Source organism: Tauraco erythrolophus, chromosome 14 (assembly GCF_009769465.1).
Source record: "Tauraco erythrolophus isolate bTauEry1 chromosome 14, bTauEry1.pri, whole genome shotgun sequence".
Classification (NCBI taxonomy): Eukaryota; Metazoa; Chordata; class Aves; order Musophagiformes; family Musophagidae; genus Tauraco; species Tauraco erythrolophus.
Window position 1 is genome coordinate 15,813,591 of NC_141478.1, and position 25,561 is coordinate 15,839,151.

Sequence of the window (25,561 nt, forward strand, 5' to 3'; positions counted from 1 at the left end):
CATGGAAATGCCAGAGTAATAAAATAACGGCGTTTGCACAATCACTCTCATAAATGCATACAATAATCTCCTTCAGAAAGAAAATAGAAAATATCAGTCACAAAGAGTCAGCCACTGGCCAGAACATGTTAATCGCCTGATGCATATCAGCTGCCACTCTCATGGACATCTCTCTAGCCCCTGGCTAGCTTGAAAAAATACACAACTGTCTTTCCTTCACCGGACACCCCATTTTTTACTCCCTCAGTTGTTTATAAACTCCGGAGACAAAGTGATGTTTTAATTCCATCTCCAGTATATAAACCTGGGAGGGGAGCTATAGGGCCAACAGTGTGCTGACAGCCTGCACTTCTAATGGTATTGCAAGGAGAGCCCTGACCAGTTTTATAGGGTAGTATATAGCCCTGTTTATGCTACAAAGCTGCCAAAGAGCATGTGTTTTGATAGAAGCTAAGATGTGAAGGAGGATGAGGAGGTTAGTATTAGGCTTACTGTTTTGATTTTATTTTTATAATAACATATTTGCTAGAGGACAAACTTGGGGGAAGAATGAACAAGCATGGTAGATGGCTGGATACCCTGAACAAAGAGTTTGTTTACAAATCTAAACTAAATAAATCCTGCTTTTGGCAGGATCTTCAGCCTGTGGCCAAGTTTCTCCAACAGATCTGTCAGTTAAGCTCAATGAGATGCGCCTAAGAGATGTCCAGCAACTTTGGGGTTAGATGTTTGGGTTGTCGTTTTGCAAAGGCTTATCCATGTGCTTGGCTGAAGAACGGGGACAGAGCTGTGGAATCATTCACTCGCAAGTCAGGTGGGGAGAGTGTGTAGGTGTTTGCAGGATGGGTGTAGCCACAGACTCTGAGTTGTTTGCATGTTTCTCTGAGTTTTTACAGAGTGCCATTCACAATAGCCACCCCTTAACAAAGACATTAAATAACAACAAATATAAATGGGGAAAAAGGGCTTAACATTGTTAAAGTAATCTTTTTTGGCTGCTTCTCTTTTAATGGAATTGCTGCATGTTGCTGCTTTGTGGTTAACAGAACAAAATAAAAAAACATCATCATCAAAAATTTCAGAGAACATCCTGATTAGTTCCCCAGTGCTTTGTCAAGGAAAAAAACTTCCACAAGATATTTTACTAGCTATATGTGAGCCTCCCATTGAAATTTCTGCCAAAGCTGGTTACCTGGTTCTTCTGAAAAAGCTCGCTTCTTAGTGTAATTCCCATGCAGTGTTCAGCAAGAGTATATTGAGGATGTATATTGGGGTGTAGGGGGAGTATTAGATTTGATGAACTGCTGTGTTTCTCTCTCATAACAAATAAAAGAAACATTTCACATCTTTTATTAGCTACACAATGTTAATTGTAATGATATGTCTCCTGGAGTTTCCTTTTCTCCTCCAGCCTTGTAAAAGAAATAGCAGGAAAGAATGGAATTAAAATGCATCACATTCTCCCAGGAACTGAGGAGCCTGTTAAATCGCAGTAAAAACTAAATCAATAAAAAGACTACCACAGCAAAGCATCAATTTTCCATAAGTTGTGTGAACATCCATAACCACTGACAGCATATTAACACTGTGTTTTGCTTTGCTTGTTTTAATCATGAGAATTCTATGACTTGAGAACTTAACTCCTAATAACAGAGCCTAAAGCCTATTAGCATGTTCAAATAAGCATTTGCAGGGAGGCTGTTAAAGATATGTCAACAATATGAGCTCAGCTTTTTTCGTAATGGAAAACACACATAGCTGAGGACCATGTTTTATGTGTCTTTAAAGAGAGCTGGTTCAAATGAAAATAAATAGAAAGCGTTAGTAGAGATACTCACAGGGATGATCTGTCCACACACTCCGATGGGTTCGTGTCTTGTAAACGTAAAATAATCTCCATCTGAAACAGATGAGCATGGTTACTCTCAAGAGCAGTTTGACTTGGCAGAACAAAAAAAAAAAATAGAGGGGGAAAAAGCTCTCAGGATCAGCCTTTGATGGCAGTAAAAGAAATAAAGAAGTCATGGAAATGTTTTTTCATGAGCCAGCATGGGAAACCTCGGTTCGGGAGCAACCTAATTGTTCTTTCTGTAGAACAAAGGAAGCAGGCATCCCATCAGAAAGTAACCTGCTTGGTTCCTTGGGAAAGAGGACAAGCTGTACCGCACAAAAAAGGGCTGTAGCAAGGAAGCCACTTACTGGCCTCTGCTGATTTCAGGGTGAGCGAAGTGAAGGAAGAGTCACAAAGGCAACTTCCAGAAAGGCATGACTGGAACACAGCAATATAAAGGTATACATATACAAGCAGATGTGGGATAATAGAGTAACACATCTCACTCATCCTCCTTTGAAGATACAGGCAGTTTGCAGAAAAGGAATGATATCCCACACTCCATAGATGTGGAATGAAGAGGGGAAGCCTGTGACTGGTGTGCGATCAAACATAATTTACTGCAGAAGACAACACAAGGCGAATACAGGGGTCATCATATAGCCATGCTCTGATAGCTGACTTGTAGCACAAGGCCTGTATCAGAAATGGCCTCAAGCTAAATAGGCAGTTGATTTAAGTTGGCAGGGAAAAGTTGGATGCAGCTAGAAAAGAGAGAATAAGTAAAGTTTTCACAAACCTTTTGGGCAAGGTTAAGGTGAATAAATAAATGAAGGGACCAATTCACTGGAAACTTGGAAATATGGGCTTTTCTCACTTGACTTTTGACAGAAATAAGAATATGGACTAAGAAAGATCCTAACAACAAAGATGTAGGAAAAGCAGACTGCATGTTCGCAAACAGCACATGTGGATGGTATGAGGCTAGAGGGAATTACTTAATTAACTCTTTGATCTGGTAATTATTTTTAAGGTTCTGATGAACAAAAACGGCAAAAAAACTCCAGGGGTGAGAGGTATCATTAATTAAAGTGAGTGCTACGCTAGATCTGCAGTCCTTAACTAAAGCACTGTTGAGCTCAGGGCAGCCTGAGTCAGGTCATGAAATAAACAGATCCATGATTTGGGGTCAGGCCCGTGATCTGTGGGAACCTTTCACATGGCCCGGCCTGCTCAGAGTGGCAGGTCTCTGTGCTGGCTCATTTTGCACAGCTGGTACAAGCGACTGTCACGGGGCTGATGGAGTTCATGCTCTTTCGCAAAGCTGCACGGCTGTTGCTGGTTCAGCACTTGCCTGCGGTCTGGCCGTACAGCTGAGGTTATACATGCTGTGATAACAATGAAGGTTTCTTCCCAATTGATGAAGAGCAGGAGAATGACCTGCTCTGTGTGTGGACCGGTTAAAGTACTGTCTAACCATCAGCTTTGTTAGTGTGCTCGGCCTGCATCTGTGCAAAGTAGACCTACAGCACTTTTGTACCTAAATTGAGTTTCGTAGCTGTATAGATTTCATAGATTATTTCTAGGTTGGAAAAGACCTTAGAGATCATCCAGTCCAACCGTCCCTAATCTCCCATTAAACCATATCCCTAAGTAGTTCATCCACCCTTTTCTTAAACACATCCAGAGATGGAGACTCAACCACCTCCCTGGGCAGCCTATTCCAGTGGCTGACAACCCTTTCAGAGAAGAAATACTTCCTAACATCCAACGTGAATCTCCCCTGACTAAGCTTATACCCATTTCCTCTTGTCCTATCACCCATCACTAATGTAAAGAGCCCTTCCCCCACCTCCCCACCATCCCTTCTCAAGTATTTATAGGCCATAATCAGGTCTCCCCTCAGCCTCCTCTTCTCCAGGCTAAACTGCCCCAACTCCCTCAGCCGCTCCCCATAAGTTTTATTTTCCAGCCCCTTGACCAGTTTAGTCGCCCTCTCTGGACCCGCTCCAGGAGCTCAATATCTCTCTTAAAGCGAGGGGCCCAAAACCGGACACAATATTCCAGGTGCGGCCTCACCAGTGCCGAGTACAGGGGCAGGATCACTTCCCTGTTCCTGCTGGTCACACTATTCTTGATACACGCCAGTATCCCATTGGCCTTTTTGGCCACCTGGGCACACTGCTGGCTCATATCAAGCCGGTAGTCAACCAACACCCCCAGGTTCTTCTCTGCCAGGCAGCTCTCCAGCCACTCTTCCCCGAGCCTGTAGCGATGCTTGGGGTTTTTACACCCCAAGTGAAGGACTCTGCACTTGGCCTTATTAAAGCTCATGCCATTGGCCTAGTATAAACTAGCGCAGGCTCAAACCACTTCTGAATTTAGGTCAAATGTTTTTCAGTGAGGCTACAGCTGAGGAGAGGGCTATGTTAAAGGCATGAACTGAATGTGCCCCTTGGCTTCTAGTGCTTGGTCATCTAGAAAAACTTGAATCTCTCTACTTAGAAAAATCATTTCAACTAAGTATGCGATAATGATGAGAATGCTACCTGGGCTCAGTCACAGGAGATGATTTACCAGGATAGGAAACAGTCAGATGGAGGAAGGGAGTAGCAGTAGAAGAGATTACAGTGCTTTTGCTCCCATTGTCACTGTCTCACTCACACAGGTGTATGTGCTTTCCTTCACATGGTGTGAGAGAATGTGGGCAGCTGTGGCCTCTACCCCATTGTCTCGAGCTGCAGCCAGCCCCAGCCTTGCTCAGTTGATCGGGGAAATATTCACAATACTAAAACAAAAATTAACTTCACGATGGAGAGTATACTTTGGGAACCTGCTGCTATGTCCAGTACTATACATCTGGTAACAATAAGTGGGTTAATCCATAAAGCTTCTAGGGTTTAAGTAAAGACTTCAACTTGAATTTGATTAGAAATAACTTATTTTCAGGTCTGCTTATTTCTGTACATCTGCTTTACAGGATTTGCTTAGTAGAAACCTGAGCTAGAGTAGCTCATACGTCAGCTGGGGGCCAGATACAGAATAATTACGAGAAAGGTAACAACAGTCCGCAACCAAGACAAGGGACAGAACAGAGGAAATAAGGGGGCGGGGGGGAGAGAGAGAAGAGAAGGGATTCACATCAGGAGTAGGAGGAGGAAAATAATCGATCAGTCAGTTTGCTCTGCATTGACAAAATGTCATTGCACCATTTTGATCTCTAGATCTCTAGATGCTTAACAACTTCCCAGTGGAGGTGAGAATATTTGTTTCACGAATTGAGATGATCAGTTTGATTTTCTAGGCTGTCTTTCACAGATGGTAGCAGTGGTTCACAGACCATAGGAAGAATCATCAGACCAAACAGAAAGTAAAGTAGAAGTCAAAATACAGAGGAGTGCATACAGGCAAAACTGTCTAAATGCTCAAGAGGCACGTAGAGGAGTCAGCTAAAAATACCAGCTTATACTTGGTAGTACTGTGAGAGGTGGATTCTCAGCCACAAGGATGGTGACGTTAGCACTGTCTGACTTTAGATTGTCACTGCATAATCATTGCCACATGTCTGTGGGCTTCATAACATAAAGTTATAGATAACCTGAACCTGTTTGCCAAGTCAGAGAAACAGTGGTTAATTCTACTGAGTGTAGGCAGAACGTTCCTTTCTGCAGAGCAATACCTCCCATGCAGAGTTGCTTGCCCTGCTTTCTTCCACTAGACTCTAGACAGCTGCCCTTTTTGACACCTACTTCCAAAGTTCATCATCCACAGACTTACTGTTAAGATGGGATTTTTGAGGTTGGCTTTCTAACAGTATCTTTGTGAACATATGTGGCTCAAAGTTATTCAGAAGTTTCAGATGCCTCTGGACAGGCCAAAGATGTATCTAAGAGCTGCCTTGTCCATAATGTAAAATAAGCTGTTACCATGGCAAAATAACTCAAGATGGATGAATTGAATTACTTTTCTGAACAGTGAGCACAGAAAGCTCTCCTGTGCTCAGAAATTAAATAGGAGACTTTTAAAACATTTAGATTTTTAAGATTAGTTTATACAAGTCATGCTAATGACACTTATTCTAAGATGCTATTACTGATGATCGTTACTCTTATCCTTCTACTAGCTGGCAGCCAGAAGAACATTGCCTGAGAGGGATCTGACAATCTGATCCCACATCCAATCTAAAAATTCATCTTAAAAGTTTGTTTTCAGTATTCTCAGCTGCTGTAAACTGGCATTGTTCAGTCCTTGCTGATATTACTAGAGCCAGATCAATTTGCAGCTGCTTAGCACCTGGCCCAAAGATTTTTATTTTTTCATCAAAAAGCCCCATTTATCCAGGGATCTCACTTTAGGACAGCAATACCTTCCACAGATGTGTTTGCTCAGATTTCCGTCAGGAGTCTCCATCCCAGATATTTTATTTGCATAACAATTGTAATACAGTCACATGCTTCATATAGCAGGACACAACAAACAAGCGGGTGAGGAGAGCCGAGTTGGCTCTTTAAGCTGTATTATATCATTTATTGGTTTAAAGATACATTCTTGCTTGCATTCGTTTTATCAATGTAACAGTTCCTAGTCTAGCCTCATTCTGTTTTCATTTAAATCATCAAGGCTTTACGCATGGGAGCAAGCGAAGGGCAGTCTGAAGGTTTTAGCAGCTCTGGGACCAAAGGGAATGTGACTGTAAAAAGCACTGTTCTTCCACTTGTCTATCACTTGCCTATTTTTATTTCAGAGGAAAAGAAAACCTCAACAGAAACAGATGAAAGATTAGGAGGGTTCAGATTTATTAGCACACTGAACAGAAAGAGAAGCAGATTTAATAGGGGTTTTATTTTGGTTTCGTTGTCTTGTTTCGTTTCCTTTGATGAGCTGATGGTAAGCGAATGTAAAGAGCACTATTGTTTAACTGGCCTTGCTCTAAGATAGCTTTATGAGAATGACAAATGTATGGCGTGAAACTAGAGGAATACAGAGGAGCGTTAATCCAAGAGGAAGAACTAAGAGATACCCTGAAAATCTGTGAATGTACTTACGGTTCCTCACTACTGATAACTGCATTTGTTAGCACTGAAGCTTGCGTTTAGGAAGGCCTGCTGAAAATGTGCCTTCCTCTCCCTCAGCATCACCCACCTCACTGAAAAAAATCCGTTTTCACCTGATACGCTACTTGAGAACAAGAATAAACAGAGAATATTTATTCTCCTTAACCTGGCAGTGCCTTTTGGTGACTGACCTAAATTCTGCGTACCTGCAGGGCTAATGAGTGAGAAGGCGGCATTCACTGTCCAAGGAGAAAGGGATTAGGGAACAGGAAATTTGCTGAATATATGAATTTATGGTGTGCTCTGCACTTTCGCATGTTTAAATGTGAAGTGCAAGCAGCAAAACGAGAATTTATGAACCTCAGCCTAAATGACTGTGGAAATCTTCAAGAGTCCTTACAGGAGAGTCTACCCCTGAAATATTAATATTGTCATTTCTTTGGTGAAAATATACTAGTGATGATAAACCTCTGTCAGTACACACTACAGTTTTAATAAGCTGAAACACCATGATGAGTTACATGATCTATTCTCCTCCGGAAAATTTTGGGCCCACATTTTCAATTTATCTGCTTACCTAACTTTGAGAGTTTTGGGCTTTGCTGTACGGAGGCAAGCTACTGTACTGCAGCTGTCATGTTACATGATGTATTTTATGGAAATAGATGGGCAACAGCAAAATTAATTTACTCGTGAGTGTGCCTTCCTGGTCTTCTTTACACTGGTAAAGTGTAATCAACATGCATGTGCAATGAACAGCATGCACCATGAAGCCAAAAAGAATCTGTAGAATAAATGCTGCATTTTTTTTAATTTTATGCAGGTAAAAGATGAGTACATTTATCTTAATGACTGCACCTGCATAAAATCATTCTTTGCTATCATGTGCCATTTTGCATAATTATAGCAGTTGGTACATCTAGTCCAGACTGCAAATGAGTATGTTCACAACAGAAAATGCAGCCTGTATTTGTTAAACAGCTGGGAGGGAGGGGCAGGAGAAAGAGACTTGTTAAATAAAAATAATGCTAAGGATTTTTTTCTTTTCTTACCTCTTTAGCAAAAAAGAAAGAGCAGAATAACTAATTTCCTAGCATTCATGAAGATTTATCTCGTACATACAATATGAAATTCATCCCACTGAATAATATGAAGAAGCATATATAACAAAATCTGATACATACGTACAGTTCTCTATAGCAACATTACAAAGTATAAACGAATTTGGATCCAGTGATTGTCCCAAGTAAAATGATTTGCACAGGCAGTAAGAAGACATATATAAACAAGATATATACGTAAGCATACTGTTTCTTTAACAGGCAGCTAACACTATTTTCTTGTGTTCCAAGGTATTTGTCAGGCTTATACCACATCCATTTTTGTAAATGTAACAATATTTAAATGTAGGTATTGAGCTATCTCCTCACATGGACACATGCACAGAAACAAAACACTCCCTGGGAGGCGCATGCAGGGCAGAACAGTGGCAGGTCATCTAGTCCAGCCCTTGCGCACTTTTAAGTATCTGCTTCAGCGACACACTACACACTCTTAAGACCAAAACAAGGTTATCTTCTACCTTCCACAAAGCTGTAATCTATCAAGTCATTTGACTGTGAGAAGGTTTAGGTGCGTACCTGTGCTTTAATCCCACTTACCTACAGGAATGGTCATTCCATGGATTTTGTCTGCCCAACCGGCGTAATACCTCAGGGTTTTTATGACTCCCTGAAGATCTACATAGAAAGCTTGCAAGAAAGGTTTGCCACTGTTCAGTGATTCCATAGTCTAGAAGACAAGAAAAAATTAAGAGATATAAGCACAGCAGCGTTTTTAGACTATTGTACTTAAGTATCCAGTGTCTTAACAGCTCTTCAGTCGTGACAGATTTTAATGAAAACCAATCAGTTGCGCCTTGGCATAGTCTGAACTCACAAGGTTCAGTACAACTATCAGATCCTCTTTGTTACTTCTTTTTGTGAATGTGAACAAAAAGCATCTTCCTTAAAATAAAACCTGGTTCCTTCTGGAGTATTCTGGAATGACTGGTTTTAAGAATGTGTGCCTGCATGTGTGTTTCTGTGTGTGTCTGTCTTGTGGGTTTGTCTATGTATCCACATGTATGTACATGTGCCTCTGTGTATTTTGGACCTAACAGCCACTGTGTTTGGTCCAGATATATAAATGCTAAATTGCTTTAATCAGGAGCCAAGATAAAAATGCCTGTCAAACTAGGTTCTGTTATGTTAATGATAACAGCTGAGAAGGGGCTCCTAGTAACCCCATATTAATGATCTGAATCCATAAAGAGAAGAGTGGACATATCCCTCTTTATGTAATTGATGTGAATATAAAAATTTCTCTATATGGCTGCCAAGACTCCTGCTGAGGTCTGAGATATCTATACTGTACAGCCAGTTTATTTATTGCCATCAAATAAACAAACTCTCCTCTAGGGAAGCTCATAAATTAACAAGCTAACGTCCTTATTTTAAGTTAATATTCCTGTTTTTAAAAGTATCTTATAAGTTATCCTCTTAGGGGTTCCTAAGATAATTTAGCAAAAAGAATCCAATAATATAACCTAAGACGTTGAGTAGCTTTACTCATTCTCAATAGCTGTCTAACAGAAATCGTTAAGAATGGGCAAAGTACGCCCCTATGTAACACACCAAGCATCAAATGAGTTTCTATAGAGAAGAATGGAGGCCTAATTCTGCACTGACTTATATCCTCAAGAGCAATTAATGGCATTGCCTGCAGTGCAATTCAGTAAAGAACTTCACTTTAGAAACACAAATCAAATGACAGGCAGAGTAAACTTGATTTGCTGTGCACTTCCTTCTCCCTGTGGCGATTTTACAGTATAGACTGGTGGTAAGATGATTTAAGTCTTGACAAAGCTGGAATTAAGATGTTCACCAGCTTAGTTCAAAGCACTTGACATGCGGAAAACAACATTAACAATGCCACCGTTTAGATGGCTTCACACGTGAGTGAAACAGTGCAATACCCAGAATTCGTGTTACCATTTTAGTGTCAGTAAGCATTTCACCTGCCATTTCCTTAATATCTGCACAAATCACTTCACTCAGTCTTCTATTTTTTCATTTTAGAAAAGTTCAGGCATGCATAACAGGCATACATGTGTGTGCACACCCATTCATTTGTCTGATGTCCAATTTAAAGTTCATTTGAGTCAACTGGAAGACTCTTGTTGACTTTTATGAGGTTTCACTCAGGTCTTAAGTAGACAGTCAGCCATCGAGCTGAGTGCAGTTTTCAAATATAATTCATATTAACACATTTATGAACTAATTTGCTTCCAGAATGTAAAACTGACAGGTGGTTTGACTGTTGATTTTCATGTGTCACTTACAGCAAGAATTGCCCTGTCTCTTTCAACCAGGTCTGCTAGCTTATCCAGAAGATAGCCTCTTTCCGATGCATCCATTCTCCTCCACACTGAGCCCAGAGAAAAAGCAAGGCGAGCCGCCCTCACTGCTTTGTCCGTATCAACCTGTCAAGAAGGAAGGAAAAAACCCAAACGCACTGAGGTAAATAACATCACCAGGGTGATGAAATTTGCGGTTGTACAACCTTAGTCACATAATGGGTTTTAGAACTCTGATAAATAAAAGAACTGTTCAATAATGCTATTCTGGACCTGTTGCTTTGATCTATTTATACATTTCTACCCATTCATGGGATGCGTTACCTTGTCAGCTTCCTGGATCTCACAGATCTGCTCCCCAGTTGCTGGATTATATACTGGGAATATTCTTCCACTTTCAGAATTTTGCCACTCATTATTGATGAAAATCTAGAAAAGGAAAAAAGTCATCAGTCCTCCTGCATAAATAAACAGTAGTGTATATAACAGCAAACTCCTGGGAAAGGCTGCGGATTCTAATAAAAAAGAGTTGAAATTTATTTATGGCTATGAAAATCACAGTTTTCAAGAGTTCAGGCTGAGGGTCAGCCCCTGGTGTCTTTCTGTATTCGGTGGTAGTGTTACTATAGAAGCAACATCAAGCTCTAAATCTTGGTTGACATACAAATTTGATTCAAAAACTGTAACAAACTGAAAAAAGAAATACCTGTATCGGAGAAAAAGCCTTGAAACTGCTGGAGACAAGACAAGGATTTGGAGCAATCATTCAATTCAGTAAGTAAACATTTCGTCACTGATACAACCCAGTCAAGGCTGAATAATCTCAAACATCACAGTTTTCAATACACAGTCAGTTGATTATGGCCACAGTGATGGCTTGCAGCACGGAATTAACTTGCTTATCTGCTTGGAACAGTGGAAATGTTAAATTCTCTCAGTGTTGACATAATTTTAATTGTCATGGGCAAACCAAATTTGAATTTTAATGGTGCTGACAACAGCTGTGATTGAGAGAGGTAATGAACAAATGAGTTTATTTAAAGTAGATTTTTACTGGTAGCTGCATACCTGCCAGTAATTTTCTACTGAATGACTTTTAAGAACAGGATGCAATTATTTATTAGCAAATATGAAATATGTCACTCTAGGAAAACAACTGAGTGAAAGGTTTTCCAGGTATTCTGACTCTTCCTGTCCTTGAAACCTTTCTAAGATCCAAAGTGTTCAATTCAGGCAGCATATAGAGTCTTTGCAATTCAGGTGTCACTGTTCTTTCATTGTATTCCATGAAATACAACTTTAAATGTGTAGGGGGAGGTTCTGGCCTCATTGAAATCAATGGGAATTTTACCAGTGACTTCACTGGAGGCAGGAGTTCACCCCTAGATAGAAGGAATGTTCATCACTGTTTTTTGCATGAGAGGTTAAGTTGTGTTTACAGAGACAGGGACCTTTCACTGGTTAAAGCAAAGCAAAGCCCCATACCCCATACAGATCCTACGACTGCGGATGAGTAGAAAGCTGAGAGCCCCTTTGACAGATTCAGGAGTCTCAGTTCCAATCAGAGATACTCAGGTGTAGAAACTGGCCTGTCTTTTCAGATCATGGCTATGGAACAAGAGTGAATGATGCATTGAGTATCGGTCCAGTTTCCACACAGAATCACCACAGGCACTGAGACAAGAAGCTGTCCCACTGATGAGGCAGACTAAACATCACAAACGACTTGTACAGAGTAGTGCTTTGCCACCTCTTTAATCTTGCACTTTCTGCAGTGTAACTACCATGCAATAAACGAGCTGTTACCTTTGTACTGGTACATGGCTTGGGTCAGCCAGATGAGCTCAGAGAGACGATGGAAGACAGTTCCATATGTAAAGACTTTGCTTAAATGGTGTCAGGTTGTTGGTTCCTTTTTTGTTTGTTTTCTTTATAGCAAAGCTTGATGTGTTGAAACCAGGATGGAAACATTACATGTTTTTCATGAGGAAATGAACAAAATGTAACACCGGTCCTTTCTAGTCAAAGAATAGTATGAGACAATTATAGATCAGCTGCTGATTTTTTAGGCTTGGAATAGTGCAATGAGGATAGTCGCACCAGCCTGCCAACTAAACAGTTCGCAACTTACTCTAACTTCAGTGTTTACAACTTGTCTGATGGCAAAAAAAGCATCAGCGTAAAAATGCTGGGTGTTTAAGGAAAGAGGATCACCCAAGCTTTAACGTATCCGTAAGGAAGGAAGGAAACAAGTAGAGAGCTAGTCATGAATTGATGAGAAGCAGCTGAGCTGGGAAAACCAACACTATTTTAGCAAAAAAAAGCAGCCAAGAGAAAATACAGCCAGAAAGCTCGTAATGAACAGTCACAACACCAAAGGATATGATCGAGTGTGTTAAAGAAAAGAATATGGTGAGGACACCAGTGTGCCTGTGCATTTTAGAGGAAGTAAAGAAATTGCACCCTCATATTTGCACATGAAAACGAAGATGCATCTGTATAGTTTTCTTTTACCAGACATGACCTTGCTCAACCTATTCTCCAAGCCAAATGGAAGCCATGTAGCTGTGTTCTTCTCAGCAGGGCTTATTAGCTCAGGCTCAGTGCCACACTAACTGCAGCGACATAGCTTCTGCTTAGAGCCGACTTTGGCTGACTCAGGACATGGGCAGAAGAAACCTGTGCCTGCCTGGAAAGGACCCTGGCAATAGAAAAACTGTGCATAGAAACCAACAATTACATGTGCTTTTGCTTTTATGGATGTGTTTCCATCGTGTCTCCTCATCTTTTCTGTGCCTCTAGCCTCAGTCACTTTGCCACGTGCCCTTCCATCCATTTCAAGAGTCCGTTCTTTCTTTACTTTCCCTCCCTTTTTGTTTTGGTATTCAGAGGCAGCTGAACCCAGGACCTACCGCACCATTACCCATTCATCACTTTCTTTGCACAATGTATCTTGAACCTGTTCGTGTCCTTGGACTGTAAGCTCCTAAGACCGTGGGTGGTGTCTTCCTGCTCAGCGATTACACTGCTTTGCAAACCAAAGTGTTGGCCCCGTTAGGACATTTTGGAACTAACCCAGACAAAATAAGATAACGAAAGTATCACCAGTATGATCTCTAGTGACTAACACCGTAAGTCATAATCCTCTGGTGTATCATTATCGCTTTTTAGACCATAAGTGAAACAAAGAAACTCTGAGATCTGTGACCTGTGTGGAAGAAGGATTTTACTTCCTCCTTTCCATTGAGTTCGGTGGAGTTAACTCCATGCCCAGAGTGTGCGGGAGTGTACTGAGGAGGGAGGGGAAGGGAGAAAAGCTTGCAGCTTCAGGAACAGATGACCAAAGGAGATGTAAGGATGTTTGTTTAAGGTTACAGTATGTACATAAACACATAGGTTCCTCCTGTGATCTGTCTTGAAAGAATAAAACAGTTAGGTTGAGTACAAGAACCTGAGAGGTGGGGGCAACGGCAATTCAGTAGTCTTCCCTTACAGAAGTGGTCTGTTCTTTTTTAAAAGATGAAAAAATATTAACTACGTTCTGCTGGGATGAACACCTATCATCAGGTTTGCTAGTACACAGGACACGTATTTGTTCTTAACATACATTTCACCATAGGAATAAGAAATATTGCCTTGGAATTACAAAAGAGTGTTGCAGTTCAAGTTGACTAGAACTATAAGGTGTGTTATTTTATTGACTGCTCCGTTTATCCCACAGATGTAGAAAAAGAACAATAATAGCAAATATTTCAGATAGGACATGGGAAGGATCTATTTGGCATAAAGTTAGACTTGAAGGGAAGAGAAATTGCTACTGTTAATGGTTAATGTTAGTTTCTTCCTGTTCCACTTTCTATAAACAAGGTATTGCCTATACAAGCTCATTACTGTAAACTGAGCACATTTAAATTGGCAGTAAAATCAGAGTATTTACTCTAGTGCACAAATAAAGTACCTAGTCCCATGTTTTGGAACAGTTTCAAGTCTTGAAATGCAGCAGCTGGCGGCTTTACAAGCAAAACCTTACACACTTAAATAATTCACTTTTGAAAGTTTTAGGTGTTCTGTGTCAGGTAGTACCATTCAGCAGATATTCCTACCACCAAGACACAGATTCTTTTGCAATAAATTTGCATTCACAAGGGCTTTTATAACTCTTCCAGCACTACTGACTCCAATGGCTGTTGATTAAACGTATATATCCTGTACATTTAATCTGACTTTCATTATGGCCACTTCGTAAAAATGCCATGAAATGGACAAGCGATGACACATTGCAAGAACAAGGAATCCCTGCAAAGCCTCAAATTGGGTTTTTTTCTGCCTTATTTATAGTGACCATGGTAAAGGCTAACTCTAAATCAGGGAGAATATTTGACAGCAAATGTTCCTATCTATGGATTATATATAACCCATCCTAAACACAAGATGAAAAAGGGGTAACCCTAGAAAAAAGAAGGGCTTGCTTCCATGTAAATCATGCTACAAATTGGACGACACCCAGTGAGTTCATTGTTCAACCTCAATTGTGAAGGCTGTTCACATTTACTATTCCCCTGGAATCAATGTTAATTAAGGCTGACTGGGGCTATAAATCAGCCTTTGGTTTTTACAACTTAATTCAGCATTAAGCATATATATGTAAATAAAAGGTAACTGATTAACCACTTGAGTTTTCCAGGAGTTACTGAGGTAATTTGTTTTTGTTTGAGTCCTAGTGTTACCTTTTGTTATTTGCAGTAAGGAAAAGAAAAAGTATATAGTATGTCATGTATTTGCTATGCGGTATTGTGAGTAGTTAAATAACCTGGCCTGTTGGGTACTATCAACAAAACTGTGCCAAAGGGGAAAGGGAAGAAGGGAACGCTTGAAAAATTTTGGAACACATGAACATTTAGTTTGCCGCCTACTCTCAAGTAGAGCAAATAACTGCAGCAATGTCAGAGCAGGAAGGGAAAAGGCAAGCCTTCCTGTTTCATGGCAGTGTCCCTGTCAGTACAGTGATTTGGCCAAGAACAAACCCAACTGACAGAACAGACAGTGCCTCTTGTGAGTGAGGAATCTGGCTGTAGTTGGTCTAAGGAGGAAACTAAATCCTATTTGTTCACCAGCAATGCTGCCTGAGGCAACACGCAGAACAGGGCTGCAGCTGAGGTGGCGGATAGGTGAGGAGTGTACGTGTGCAGGATGGGGAAGTTTCAAACAGGTCTTACAGTGTAATAGGTACAGTTCGAAGCTCCTGGTTGCCCCTCTGAACGTGCCCTTCGAGTGTCATCATTCCCATGAGATCTCATTTTAAGTAAAGGTCTCTTGATAATTTCTGTTCCTTTCCAAATGAAAGATGGAGAGGGGATGGCATTTTCCTAAAAGAACAGGCACATCCCTCTTGGTACTGACAACAACCTCTTCTTCACACATGTTCTCATAGACCTTTTGGTAGAACTTTGCAAGGTAATGGTCCCACCACATTATTTGCTAGGCTTGGATTCTGCCCATGGTTAATTACATACAGCCACTGGTGACAGAGTTCCACAGGACTAACCAAGGAAGCAATCTGACCCATCCTACAGGACACATGACTGTTCAGAGCCTTAGAGATACCACATCATACAAAAAAGTATACAAAGGAAAAGTAAAATTCAAAGTTATTGTATAAAAATTCAAGCTACTTTGAGAGTCTGCTGAAGGAAATGATATATTGCATTTTGCATAAGACCTGCATTTCAAAAGCATTAGGCACTGAGTTCAGTAGCATTTTTGGATGCTCATCAGTGTTGAAATCAAGCCAAGAGTAAACGTTTTTAGCATAAAGCAAATCAAGCTTTGCAAATAAACAACTACAATATCTTGTTTAAGTAGCCATCTGTCCCACTTGGCTCACTAATAATTAGCAACCCCATGTTCATTTCAAACCACACAGGTAGAGTGGTAAGTGTTCAAAGAGACAGGGATGTGTACAAAAAAAAAAAATAATCTAATCTGCAATGCAGCAGCAGCAACATTTAGAGCAGGGAGAAAATAGATAGGATTTTGTGTTTTCATCACCATTTGTCACTGAGTAAGTACAAACCAACTATCTTTGTGAGTGTATGTATAAATATAACCCATTAAAACGCAGCACAGAATTAATACCTCCTTTGCAGCTTGTAGTTGAATGAGATCTGGTTTCATGGCACTCCAGATTCCCTCTGATGTTCACCCAGGGGCCAGCCCTGAATTTGGAAATGGAACTGATTTTTAAATTCACTGGAGATTCTTGCGTGCTCTCTGCCTCTCTTTTTTGTATTGTCTTCTCTGAAAACACACATAAAAAAAGTAATTTGGGCTGCTTTCATTCATAAGATAATCAACACAGGTGGCAACAATGTAACTTTTCATTTCCTTTCTTGAAAATGTTCTCAAACGATGTGCGAGTGAAATGATGATCTGCATTCTTAATTTGATATTGCTTAGCGATGATGTCATCAGACATTTTCTTCAGGCTCCCCAGCTGTATAAGTAAGAACTTCAGCCAATGGACAGACAGTGGCCTAGCATTCAGCTCTTTGGAGGTGGACTTATTTTCCCATGGATTTAATAAACAATGTTTTTGTGCTGTTGCAGCTCCAGAAATATTTTTTTGGTACAGGAAGAGGATTTTAACATCCAAATAGTAATGGCTTCCCACAGGAGACATGGTTCTGGATGAATGGAGGAAGGAATGGGAATTTCCTAACTCAATTGATTTAGTAGCTGGTTATAGTTTCATTCCATCAAAGATCTTTTTTTCATATGTGACTTTCTCCTTAGAGAGCCTTTGACGTTAAATCTGCAAGGATGGGGGAGGGGGCATCAGATGCCAAAGTACTTTATAAAAGAATCACAGCTGTTCGGCCCTCAGCATCATCTCGTAGCTGGAGGCGTTAGGACATACATAATGGCACTTTTCTTTTGGAGGGGGGGACCTACGACTTTAGAGGCATGCAAAAAATCCAGCAGCAGCATTTCCCTTGGTAAATACTGCATAATATCACAGATACCGGGCACCTGTGCCTCAGTCTGGTCAGGAAATTTCATATCCTTTCCCATCTCGGCAACTTCATTTCCTCTCCTTTGGAAACATTTCAAGAGTCCTAACGATTAGTACAATTGTAAGGGAATGAAGTAGAAGGGATTGCCAATCAGAGGTACAGCTTGTTTATTTTCTCAAGCTTTGTTTTCCTTCACTTTTATGGCTGTCTTGATACAACAAATCTCTCACATTCTAGCCAGAGCGTGTTGCGGGGCACTCCTGGGAGTGACTGGAAACCAACAGCTGCCTACGGAAATCAGTGAAAAACCTGGTTTGTAAGTAGGCACTAGGAAAGCAAAAGCCAACCCAGCAGAGCAATTGCTGACTGGCCGGCGATTGATCAGCAGTGCCGTTGATTTTTAAGAGGATTGTTCAGGTGAACAGCAAGAGTCACTGCTCCTTGCTGGCAGTTCACAGGTCATGAGTAACAGGCCACAGACTGGGAGGCCAACCTCCCCAAACATTCTGAGTGCAGAATCCTGCTTCTCGAGGCAATCCGCACAAGAGCCTTTTGTTAGGCAGTGCCAAGGACGGCATCACTTCCAAAGGATACACCTATGTAAATCACGGTGGACTGGCTGGGTTGAGCACGCAAACAGAAACGGTTATCATGTCAGTCATGATCGTTATCACAGAGCAATATTCCTGCTTACCCAAGTTTTGGTTCTTGTCATGAGACACCTTTCAGCTGCAGCAGAACTGGAATTGTTCTTAGAGTAACAGTGAACTGTTCATGAGTAACACTGAACTTTGCACTAAATTTAGTCCTGACAAGCAAGCTCCTGTGGACATAGCTGTTTTTCAGCCACTAGAGGTCCATCCCACCCATAGTAGGAAGGAATAGAAGGGAACATCCAACTGGTTTCAGTGGGAGCTGAATCGGGCCTGAGTTGATGAAAAGGAAGCAATGGCAACAACCTCCAGAGGGATGTTTGCACTGGGAGACAAAGCTGTTTCACTGGCAACTTGACGCTTGCTCTAGAGCCTGTGAGGGCCAAACAAAACCAGAACATGTTGATTTTTATTTTTCTTCTTTGGCTGCTGGGTTGCCCTGGCTCCTTACCTCTCCTTAACACCCCCCATTAAAAAACAAACAAAAAACCACCAAATGAAGGATTTGAAAAGGAAGAGCAGCTCTTTTCTAAAGCTGTGTGTTGTTTGGGTTTTTTTTAAAAGCTCATTTGAACCTCAGAGCCAGAAGGATAATGTCATGGCTTTTAGACACAGTCTACCATAAATGAGAGTTTCCTTCATAAACCCAAGCTTGATATTTCACTCCAGAAATCTAGAGTCCAAACTTCAGAGTGTACTAAGAGGGCTGGAGAATTTTAAACATTTGCAAACAAACTACAGCAGGAGAGTAAGAAAGCAGAATCAAAAAGAAAATGCACAAGAAGTGAATGAGGCTGCTCTGGTTTCACTGTCAGTGCAGCAATACGTCAAGATCTAGTAAAACTATGTTTACACAACCCAAGTCCTGTGCCAAGGGTATGCATCTGTCTGAGAAGGCTAGAGTGTTCAGCTTCTCTGGATGTAACTTCCAAGTAGCAAGGCCTGAGCCAAGCCTACTGAAATCAAAACCAGTCCTTGACATCAGTGGACTTTGGATCAGAAGCCAGGTATTTAAAATAGGTGACTACGTCAATGTCTCAGTGACATCTCAGTGTGTATAAACGAAATCAGACCTCAGTGTGGCAGACATAACTTGCCTAATGGTGGCATCTAATGCAGAAGCTCACCCTCTTCCCAGTCCCTGTGGGGTGGGAGGAGAGGGAGCAGCACTCCCTCAGGGCAGTACCCACCGCCTCAGTCACCCCCTCTCCATAAGGGTGTCTTTCCAGTGGCTGTGGCACTGGCCCACTCCCCTGCACATCTCGGTCAGGTGCTCAGAGGTAGATGCAGCAAGCCCCCCGGGAACGTACGCTAGGTAGGAAACACGTGTGCCTGGGAGGGGCTCTGGGGGCATCCAGGGTGTCGGAGCAGCAAATGGAATCGGAGAAAGGGCTTGAAGCCTCCTGTCAGTCTGCTGTGAAAGTGGAACGTAACATCATTTTTTCTCCCCTGTGTCCCAAATCCCTCACACCAAATGTGTGACCTGCCCTGTCTCCTTGTCTTAATTAGTCTTCTGTCTTTCTGGGAGCTGGGTCTGTTCTTTTGCAAATGGCAGCACATCAGACAGGGAAACCGCCATGTTTATTTTCTAAGCTGTAGGGGGCACCCGTTTGAAAAAATGCCCAGCTTGTCTAAACGCTTTTGTTTGTATGATTTTGAATTAGGAAGTGTGAGTAATTAGTTAAGAAGATTAAATAAGCCTTAACAACATGCAATAGCGTGCTTACTTTCCTCCTCCCCCCCAAGTATTTCCTGCACAAAACCCAGGCTGCCAAACTGCGATGATACCCTTTTCTATTTTAGTTTCTCACTGTGCCACATGCTGCTATAGCATCCGTTATTTCAATTCAGTCTCATTAAAGTGATTATTTTGTGCCTCGTTATTCAACAAAATTAATCTAAAGAGAAGAAACTTCAGATTGTATTGTCTGTTGAACTGTACCCACCACAAACATTTTACTCTTTTTAGCTGCCTCATTAAACCTGTGGGAAGAAGCTTTACTTACATCACATAAAGGTTTCTTCAAAGTAATTTCATACTTTTTTTTCAGTTAATCAAGAATTTATCTGCTGTTAGTAGCACAATACAGGAGCAGTAACACTCTCCAGTAGCTCAGGTAATATTTCATGTATTTCTAAGAAACTAAGCTCCTAAGCTTTACTTATCTTTCACATGGGGAGCTCTCTTTAATTGCTGGAGAAGAACATTTACTGTCTTGGTTAGCACTGCATCAGAAAACATTGTTTCTGAAGCCAGGATGACTAAAAAGTTAAGTATGCTCTACATTTCTACTGATAACAAAGAAACGTCATCTCTGAATGATTTGGGTAAGGATGGCAGTGTTTTTTATGGAGTGTGATCTTTGATGTCACTTGCTGCAACTTAAAAATGAAATAACGAAAGATTTCTAAAAATCCATTAAATCAGGAGTGGAGAGGAAGGAGTATTTGTTTACAGAATCCATTATTGGGCTGTCACTGGGCTTTAATGAAGTCGTGGCTATTAAGAACTTGATCCTGGAAACCCTTCCACAAGCACTCATTTGAAACGGTGGGAACGAGGAGGGGTTTGTACAAACAAGACTAGTATTAGTCTGGACAATTTTTGTGTGTTTTGCGTCGTTTGTGCATTGCAAGTCTTGTCTGCTCATTATGTGTGACATAAAACAGTGTGGTCTATTTATTTGCACGCGGGAAGTGTGTTCTGCCATTTAAAATATGTAGCAGATCATCACTTGTAGGTAACTGCCATTTTAAATGTTCATCACCAAAGAACAACATCTTACTTAGAAATCAGCTATGCTGCATAAACAAATGCTCCTACTAGGATTTCAGACACTATAGGCAACACAGAAAAATACAATGGACAAATTAATTTTGACTTAAAAGCTCCGTCTGAGAAAATTACCTTATAACTACACATGGGAAATTGCTGGAATGTCAGCTTCGTTTGCAGTGGCCCCTTATGGTCTGATCACCCCTCCCTGGCACGATAAATCACTGGCAAAATCCTTACCTTAACACGTTTGATCTGAGCTCAGCAAGACTTGGTTTTGATGTGAAGAACTCCAGATCTGTTAGGTCAGAGACAAATAGCAGAGCCACTGACCTGCAAAGTGCTAACTCTATATTAGACCCAAGTGAGCAGCCATAAGCTCCTGGAAAGTTTGCCTTCATTTCTACTTTGCATCCTGAATATTTTTGAATATTACTGTTAGTACATGTTGCTAAATAGTGCCAGTGACATTTCTTTGCATGTCACTCTCCACGTACAGAATCCACAAAAAGTCAAACAAACAAATAAGCATGCAGTGTGAGAAGCATTATCGTGGATAAACTGTTAGAATTACCTGCACCTTAGGGCGACATGAAATAAAATCCAGTATTTATCAGTTTCTTTATTTCCTTTATGCATATGGCTGGCACTGGCCTTTTTGTACCTAGACCATGCTTACTGATATCATAAATAACGATATTCACCAGTACGCTCATGAAGGTGATTGAAAGTGCCTGTATATATATGTCTATACATACAGAAATTCAAATTACTCCTAAAAAAACAATAAATAAAATATCTGCAGCTTGTCAGCTTGTGACATTTGCATTCAAAGTCTGAACGTTCACAAAGACCACTCAGTTTTGCAGCCTTGGTTTGAAAGATTCCTTATTGTCCTGGTTAAACAGTCACTTATCTCTACCATAGTAAGCAGGAGTGTTAGTCTACCAGAAAATTGGATGTTCTTAATGGGCTTTGAGGGAGAATAGCTTTGCATCATCAGCATTAAGTTAAATCACATTAAGTACCCACTTAGAACACAGGGATTACAACTTATGACATCTTTGGTGAAAGCCTTTAAAACAAATTGTTGTGTTTGTTAGAAGAAGCTGCGAGATAACAATTCCCAGAAGTCTGATTTATAAACCCTTTCTGCTCTTCAAGAAGATGCAAAAGAACCCAACACCTTTCATTCAATGCTGCAATGAAATCTCTTAGGCTGGAAATTCTTTTCAATAAAAAAATCTCAGGAAATACTGATTTACTTACTTTAGAACATTATTCTGGAGAGAAGAAACTTTTAGCTAGATTCCCTTTCCTCAGACTTCAGTTCTGATTTCTCCTCCAGTTCTTTCTGTTGATAAGTCACTGACTTTGCATATACAAAACTGGATCAGGTCATTCTACTTTTTATTATTCATAAGGCTGATTGGGGACAACTGGGCTTAAGCTGTCAAAGTATCCTGCTGTGCTTGGATACCTGACAAATTTACACCCCAAAGTACACTGTGATGCTAAGACTAAAACTGGATGTGAAGCATTCTTGCAAGAGCTGATTATAGTCCCAAGCAAATAAAACACTTCAGGGTATAGCAAAATAATGCCAGTATTTAATAGAGTTTAACATTTTTATATGCGACTGGCAAGTTATTCTGTACAGAGATTTAGGCCTGCATGAAAAATGAGCTTTTCTATTTACCTTTAAATAGAAGCAGACTAATAACTTTGAGTGTGTAAATTAAAAACATGACCCTCACCTTTTGCCAAACACACAGCATTAAAAAAATGGACTAAGGCAAAACCAAAACCTAATACACAAAACTTTCCTTAAATGAGCAAAGGAGGTTGTAAGTCTTGTCAATAAAAAGCCTTCCTTAGAAACAATTGTTCAGATATGCAGTCCCGAGAAATTTTTTTCCCCCCATTTCCTTAAAATTCATGTTTCTCCTTCCCTTTCTTACCCAATTCTTTTTCTCTGCTGGAACCTCTTGTAACGATACCAGAATGTGGGCAAACCTCATTAGTCTCCCTGCTGTTTACAAGACAGGATTTATGCTCAGTGTAGTGAACACAATGACACATGATCACTGAACGGCTAAAACTACCATCAAGACTTGAATCTGAGAATTTTTTCACCCAGACACTGCAAACCCTATTGGCATGTACAGGTATGAAAAGTAGTATTAATTACAGCAAACATATGTCACCCAATGCCCAGCTTTCTGCAAGGAGTATACCAATGCCCAGCCCTTTGCGAAGGTTAATTTAATGCAGCCTTTGGCAGTTATCTGGTATGAAGTATGTCGCCAATTCAATCCATTAAGTAATAACTAAATTCTCATGGGACTGAGCTGAAGTCAAATGTTGTTATTCCAGGTTCACTGCTTTTAGTCTCCCTGAAGATCGTTTAGGCAAACAGCTGGAAGACCTGGCTACAAAGGTTCCCAGTCACAGGGAACTGCTCTAGGAAAGCAGGTAAAGGCTTCTAATCAGGAAACAAGTTCTCAAGGACTTGTCCTGTTGCTCCCTCAAGGAGAGAAAGGGACTGAGACAGAGAGCAAGAGCATGAACAATTTTGTATTCCAGCCAGAATCCAAACATTAAAAGCAATTGTCTTGGCTGATGGGAGGAGGATCTGTGCTGCACCAGTAGCTGGGCATGTTCTGCTCTGGGCTCCTGGTTGTCACCTAAATAGCAGGGCCTTCCTTCTCTCTCGATGTTGGAGTGCCTTACTAAAACACTTTGAAAAGTGAATAGAAACAATACCAGAGACAACCACCTGGACTTCCAGTACTGTCACTGCGTTGCACCAATGGAAATGCTCCTCCTCCTAACAGAAAGTACAGAGACCGCAAGTCCCAGCTTCATTGGAACTCATTACACAGATCTTCCAGGAAGGAGGGCACTGCCTCTCAGATGATGCTCGAGGGAATAACAACAGAGACAACTCCTGATACAGTGACACAGAAAGAAAGAGCACAAAGAAAGGGATCTTTTTATCTATACTGTGTGCGCATGTATAGGTGAGTGCACAGAAAACTGTGCAATTCATACCATACAGAATGGCATCCACATGTAAACACTGTCTCTGAAATTCATATGTATTTCCAATGCCCAGAATAGTACATACAGAAAAAGAGGTTTTATCTTCTAGTAGTCTGGCCGATTTAGCAAGAGATCCTGCCTCTGACACTGACCTACTGTCTGAGTTAGTCACAGTTACACTCCCACAAATTCAAACTCCTCCATCTGTGAAGGAGCCCTGTCACCAGTTTTACAGTGAGACCAAATCAATTAATGCTTTAGAAAAGCTTTGGTGGAAAGAGCAGAATATTAACACTTGCAGTTGAGTGATGCTAGCTAAAAATGCCTTTAGTAATGTAACAAATGGATTTTAAAATCACTATCAAAGGGCTGGACCACCAAGACTAGGTCGTCATCAGCACAGCGAACCCATTCGGTGTTAGTGTCATATCGCAATTTCAGATGGACAAGTGAAAAAGCAGAGCTTGATTCTTACCTCTTAGAAAAAACAGCATCCTAAAGGCATCACAAAAGACAGAAGAGGCCATTAAGTAGCTGTGGTAAAGAAAGTGTGACAAGGACAAAAAGAGGAAGACCAACAAAAAAACATCCACCACTAGTGGGGAAGGGGGTGAAGGCTTAGCCAGATGTCCTGAAAAACACATGTGCCTGTTTCTCAAAGTCCATGCAGGCCATTCAGATAAGGACTGCTGCAACCATACGTCATAATTGAAGAAAACAGAGAGAATAAAATAATAAAGATGGTGATTTCTTGGTAGTTTCTAACTCCTCAAGAATAAAGTTAAACTGTTTCTGTTACAACTGAAAAAAAAAAACACATAAGCAAATGTAAAATGCGTATATTATGGTATACTGGTAAGTTTTGAAAATAACCAGTGGAATCAGGACAGTGCTTTTATGTCTGGACGCAAAGAACATTTAAAATAAACTCCAAATACGTTCAAACAACAAAATGAGGTGGTTCCTTAAAAAAAAAAAAAGTCTCTATGCATCCAACTGGCAGTTACATAAATGCCTTCTCAAATCAATTTGACAGTACAAAGAACTACTAAAGCCAGTTTAAATCTAATTTCTACTTTAAGGGCTTTTTACGCTAGCAGAGTGTTAAATGAGTGAGGGGCAATATCATGGGAAGTGCTTCAGTGGTGGAGCTGAAAAAGCTTTGCAGGGTTTTTCAACTAACTACACAATTGTCATCTAGGTCATCTTAGGAAATAAAAGAGCGAGTGCCTATAAACCAGCATAAGAAATCTAAGTGTGAAAATGGGTGATCTGGACTGTATCACATAGAGGAAAAAGACTAGCATTTTTTGAGCATAAGGGGATGAGAATTATCAGAGGCATTCCACAATTTCTAGGTATAACCTACGTAGGGAGGACAAGTCAGGCTGCAGACAGGGGGGAGTAGCTCTGTGTGTAAGGAATTGCGTGGGTATTTCTTGGAAGAGAAATGTACCATATAACGTAGACCCACGGATATAGAGGCAGCATAGATCACGAAAGATAATAGCAGGAGTGAAGCACTGGCAGTGGCACTGAAGCGGAAAAAGAATCCGAAGGCAGGAAGACTGGTGCAAGGGCAACTGCGTATTAGTTCAGTGAGAGTTGCAGTGAGGTAGGGTGAAGAGAACATACAGTTTTCTGTATCCTAATCTGAACATTTGACACAGTCCTGCCAAGGACTAAAAAGTGTATGAACCCCTGAGAAATGGTTACCACATAAATAATTTCAGCTTCATTGCAGGAGAGAAATGCATGAAGAAGCCTTACTCTCTGGGATACTAAACTTCAA

At 40.8% G+C, this 25,561-nt stretch overlaps 1 protein-coding gene across 2 annotated transcripts in view; it reads right to left on the minus strand.

Annotated features, from left to right (window-relative positions):
- Nucleotides 1–25,561, minus strand: part of ALDH1A2 (aldehyde dehydrogenase 1 family member A2) — a 54,973-nt gene that overhangs the window by 20,418 nt on the left and 8,994 nt on the right. For both annotated transcript variants that reach the window (XM_009979378.2, XM_009979377.2), the window contains exons 2-5: nt 10,607–10,711; nt 10,268–10,408; nt 8,547–8,676; nt 1,839–1,900 (exon numbers count right to left, since the gene is read on the minus strand). In XM_009979378.2, coding sequence (XP_009977680.1) covers nt 1,839–1,900; nt 8,547–8,676; nt 10,268–10,408; nt 10,607–10,711 — 438 coding nt within the window. The remainder of the gene's footprint in view (nt 1–1,838; nt 1,901–8,546; nt 8,677–10,267; nt 10,409–10,606; nt 10,712–25,561) is intronic.